This window comes from Lactuca saligna, chromosome 5 (genome assembly GCF_052625555.1).
Source record: "Lactuca saligna cultivar CGN05327 chromosome 5, ASM5262555v1, whole genome shotgun sequence".
Taxonomy (NCBI): Eukaryota; Viridiplantae; Streptophyta; class Magnoliopsida; order Asterales; family Asteraceae; genus Lactuca; species Lactuca saligna.
Window position 1 is genome coordinate 317,625,248 of NC_136421.1, and position 5,412 is coordinate 317,630,659.

At 35.6% G+C, this 5,412-nt stretch overlaps 1 protein-coding gene across 1 annotated transcript; it reads right to left on the reverse strand.

Annotated features, from left to right (window-relative positions):
* Positions 1–861: 861 nt before the first annotated feature.
* Positions 862–4,993, reverse strand: LOC145048732 (BTB/POZ domain-containing protein At1g03010-like). The gene is made up of 4 exons (XM_078997316.1): positions 4,790–4,993; positions 2,935–3,001; positions 1,647–2,843; positions 862–1,528 (listed from the first exon to the last, which is right to left on the reverse strand). The coding sequence occupies exons 1-4, from the start codon at positions 4,879–4,881 to the stop codon at positions 989–991; spliced, it is 1,896 nt and encodes a 631-aa protein (XP_078853442.1). The 5' UTR covers positions 4,882–4,993; the 3' UTR covers positions 862–988.
* Between the last annotated feature and the right edge of the window lie 419 nt (positions 4,994–5,412).

Below are 5,412 nucleotides of genomic sequence, written 5' to 3' on the forward strand. Positions count from 1 at the left end.
TTCTAGGAAACGAGTTGTCATGCGTATGGTTCTTTTAGGCCTGGTACCAGATGGACTCCTTTATGTATTACTTTTCATGTTGGGCTCTTGGTTCGTATCACTTGACCCTAACTCTAATTCCTAGTTTCCTACTTGAAACAAGATTCTTTATTGCCTCTTATACACCGACTTGTGCATATGGGTAAATTTGGAAATTACACAATAAACATGTGTATTGAAAATCAATTTGCTATCCAATTATAAATTATAATAGATACCTAGAAACTATATATGCAAAACATAATAATATAACATGTGTATCTAACATACCATGGAGGTTTATCTGCAGTGACTCCAGGGCATGAAGCTAAATCTCATGTTTGCAGTGGAGATTAGTCGGTGTGTGGTGCGCGAAAGCTGATCCGGAAACCTTCGTTAGGGAAGTTCATTTCCAAAAAAAAACATGTGTATCTAACATAAGAAGATAGAGTAAATTAGTTATTTTCAGACTTCAGTCGGATTAAGATGGAGTCAAAACTTTAGATTCAGTGATACCTATAACTCGTATGATCCAAACAACAATTATAAAATTCCTTACACATTTATATGAGTAAACCACAAAATCGATTGGGCTTGACCCTTTGTGGCCATCACCATTTATTTTTTCTTCAAAATCAAATGGGCTTGACCCTTTGGCCATGACTATTTATTGCTTATTTGCCTAAACCAATCCAATGGTCTAGATTCTAGAAGACACCCCCTAAATGGGACCCCTGTCTTTAAAAAATATTCCAATAGCTATATTTTATGATAAAACATTTGTCATGTTCATGTCTCTAATAATTCACAACATACATAAAATTGGAATTAAAAATCTGTGAGTTATGCTAAACGAGTTCTTTTTATCATTTTTTAAACAAGAAAAACCACACCGTAAAACACTACAACTATACACACTCTTTCGTATTCACAATCACACTACACAAAATAAAAATCATTGATAAACCAATCACGCAATAGAATTACGCCTTCGTTTCTGAAACAAGAATCGGCTTTCGGAACCCGGTCTACTGCCAACACCCCTAACATCTTTAAATTTAAACAAAGTATTCAGTTTCCCAAATTTCTTGGTCAATGATTTAAACAATTTGTTTGCGGGATGCGACTTGACGAGCTCTTGTTTCATCGAAACATGATCTTTTTCAAGATCTGTAAGTCGCATTCTCATTCGGGTCACTTCTAGTTTAAGTTCCCTGTTTTCTCTCCTAACGGACGCATAATTGTCCCTAGGAGAGATGCACCCACTTCCTGCACCGCTGCTAGAGCGTTGTGGGAACTGGGTGTTCAATGACCCAAAAAAGAGGTGGTTGTGGCCCCCGTTCATTGCGTTTCGAAGCCGGATTTGCTCAAAGTAAAGCACCTGAACCGCCATTTGCACCGGGAGGCGTTCGTTTTGAGCCGCGTGGCTACACGCCTCTTGACTCAGTTTTTGGCAGTCGATTGTTTTGCACAAGCGGTAGCGCTCCGAATCCTTTAGATTTGGGTGAACCTGCCATTCCACCACAAAATTCCATCATACAATATTGAAATCGGGTGCGCATTGATGACGTCAATGCACCCATGTATCATTTCAAGGGGCGTTTTACGTATAAAAACACATTTCTCACCTTCAAAAAGATGTCTACGGCTCGATACAATCCATCATTGACCAATCGAGCATGATCCGGGAGCAACTCCGCTAGTGCAATGAACTTGGATACGGGTAAATGCGAATCTATCGCAATCTCTGTAAGAAAACAGTCAAGTAGCTTTGACACTTTGAGGATGGAGCTCTGTTTTGGGGATGAAGGTGTGTCGAAATCGTACACCATTTCACCTTCATCCCTCATCAGATTATCATCATCATCATCATCATCTTCATCCAAATTCAAGAAGATGGAAAAGATCCTGAAGATTGAGTCAGTGTCGTAAAGCTGTGTATGATTGTTTCCATGTGAATTTGCTGGGATGAGTATGTCTTCGAGTATCACCTGATCGAGTTGCAGACCGATTCGTCTCTCCAGATCAGACCGACAAGCTGTGGATGTGGATGCCATGATTGAAGACTTGAGCAAGCTTGAAAGAAACGCCATTGGAACAGTGCTTTTTCTGGATTGTGTGGGTAATAAACCAACGATCATTTCAACAATCACTCTATGCTTCTTCTGCAATTCCAGATCAGAGAAACCTCCTTTTACGAGCTGGGGGTCTCTCAAGAACAATCCCTGCAGCGAATTCTGTGCATAATTCATCAAGATTCTGGCGATCATATCCTGTTTTAGGCCTCTCGTCTTCACTGCTGTCAAGACCCGTTGAAAGAAATCGAGGCTAAGAACAGTCAATGATTTCCCCCACCAGTTGTCCGATTCCGATGGTAAAAGCACTGGTTTTGCAGGGAAGTTACTCTCTAGTTTCGATAACCCACAAGTTAACTGCTCTTTACAAGCGTTATTCGCGATGGCTGTAACGATTCTTGTGACTAGATTAATCTCTTCCGACACCGGTAACAAGTTTTCGCAATGGTGCAGAACTGAAATCGAACTTGTTATGTTAGGAAGAACAGTTTCTTTCAGGAATGTTTCTGTACGCGTTTCAAGATTCTTATCGGAAAATTCTTCAGTCATTTCCAAGAAATGAGACGTGCAGCGAAGCTTTGCCACGTTGGCTAGATTGATCTCCACATTCACTCCGTAGCAAAACTTTGCAGCGAGTTCAAATGCTTCGGATCCACCAGGTACATTATGAAGATTTATGCGTATACCTTTCGAGTCTTTAGCTTCCATTAGAACCTTCCGGATCCTTCCACTTTTGGAAACCAACGGGAACTGCAAAAAAAAAAAAAAAAAAAAAAAAAAAAAACGGTTTAAATACTAAAGTACATCATCATCATACAATTGCGGCAGAAAGTGAACGTACCTTATGAAGTGCAAAACTTGCTGATCCTACATCGATTGTCAGATCGCTGGAAACATCGGATATTGGCCTGTTATGAGAAAGATCCATTACTCTTTTTGATCTCTATAATATATTAAACGAAATCTATTCACGTTCGAAAAAGGTTCACAACGGATTCGTCCATAATAAATGCTCCGGAATCATGAACACATATATAATATCAAGCATTGTTTTTTTACACAAATCATCCTCGGGATTACAATCCGTTACAAATATTGCTGAATAATCATTGATTTCAAGGATTTCAGTCCAAAAAAGGTGAAAACACCCAAGAACACAAATGAACCAGTAGCTGGGATTTGTATGAGAGTTCTAAAAGGGGAGTTGAATATCTGGTTCCATGATTGAAATGAAGAACTTGAGGGGGAACATGTGACCCCATCATTAAACATGAAACAATTTGTTCTTTTTGTTTTCTTCTATAACGAAACTCGAATAAATTTTCCGTCATTTTCAACCATGTGAGAGGCCTCTTTTGATTCAAAATTTTCATGAGATGTTAGCAAGTTTTGCATCAACATGTTCAAAGTTTGAGGTTTCATGTTAGAATCCATTGGCACACAAGTCTTGATATGTCATGGTCAATGCACATCTTGTCCCCACTCCTCATTGTTCAGACTTGTTTACACAATAATTTCAAGATCTTATAAGAAAAATTACGTTTCCGCCTTCCAATTCACTTGAATCGGAGTCGGTGGTTATTATTATTATTATTATTATTATTATTATTATTATATATTTACAAGAAAAAAGCTAAAACTCGCTAACTAGTCGGTGTTGGATTTGTGTTTTATAGGTAATTATTATTAAATTAGATAATGAATTACTTATAATTTTTTTTTAAAATGCCTATAAAGTTATAATTAAATAAATATTTTTTATATTTATCTTAAAAATCTGCTTTTGTAGTATAGGTTCTTATGAATTTGTTTTATATGATGAAAGAAATAAAAAAGTTCTTACATACTCAATCACTAAACAGTAAAAACTAATAATCAGTTTAAAGGTTAAACACGCATCTAATGATCTAAACACCTGGTAACATTTTCTTCGAAGACAAAAGAATCAATTACCTTACGCTCGGATGATTAGAGTTTGGTTAAGATATCAAGGTTTTTTCCAGAGGAATTCTCGAATAATGTCAATTAACTGAATATATAAGATTTCAGGAAGACAGGCTTTTATGGGTCTTGAAAGTAAAAACAAAAGAACGTCTTTCTTATTCATATCTTTCTAATAATTCATTACTTGATACTTAATTATGAAATCTAAACTCAACATTTATAAATTACTGTGAAGAAATTCAGAAATTCTTGAAACCAAAAGAATCTTTGTGGGTCTTGAAAAAATAAAAAAGTCTTGAAATTACTTTACCAAAGGGCTTTTTTTTTTTCATAAACGAACACACATCTAGCGATACATTTCTGATAATCCATTAATTAATACCTAAGTAATTATGAAACTAACTCTAGCATTTAAATAGTACCGTAAGCAAGTTCAGAAATTCTTGAAAAGAATATTAAATTACTGAATTAAAAGATAAGATTTTTTTTTTTTCGAAAGTTATGGGTTCGAAATATATTTCAGCTAATAATTCACTTCCTTATAGATTTTATAGAAAGAAGGTTTACCATCAATAATGAATTTTCACACCCAAAAAAAAATTATAATCCAAAATTTTGCGCCATTCAAAGATTTTCTATCTCCACTTAATTAGGGTACTACAAGGAAGCTCATGAATTTGAATCTTGATTCTGTTGTATATTCAGTAATTCCATATATCAAATGAAATTCAAAGGTAGAAAGAGGTGTTTACCATTCGATAACATGCCGTGTACTGGAACTTGGTCGAAACGATCGTTTTCCAGAGATGCTTGGCTTCAATTCACTCATGGTAACAACACCCATTCCTTCAACAACAAGAATAAAACCCAGTTTTGCTCAGCTGAGTCGAGGCATATGTGTGTGTGTGTTTGTGTGTTTGAAAAGCGAGAGGAATGCATGCAGGATTAAAGGGAAGGGTAATTATGCTTTATTTGAGTGGTTTTTCGAATTGATTAATAAAAAGTCAAAAATGTTGAGACAGCACTGTTGGTCACTTTTCGGTGCCTTTTTCCACTATTTGTTATATATATATATATATATATATATATATATATATATATATATATATATATATATATATATATATATATATATATATATATATATATACTAGCAGTGTACCCGCGCAAAGCGGCGGATCGTGTGAATTATTTCGGTGATATGTTCCATCTACAAAAATGTTATGTTACAAAAGAAAGTACATGTCGAAGACAAAATAATCAAACTATGGTGTTATTTGGGAAATGAAGTCATTTTTTGTTCCTAGACGGTGGGCTTTATAGCAGAGGAGGGAGCAAAGAGGTATATGCGATTGGAGGGATATTTGAATCAACA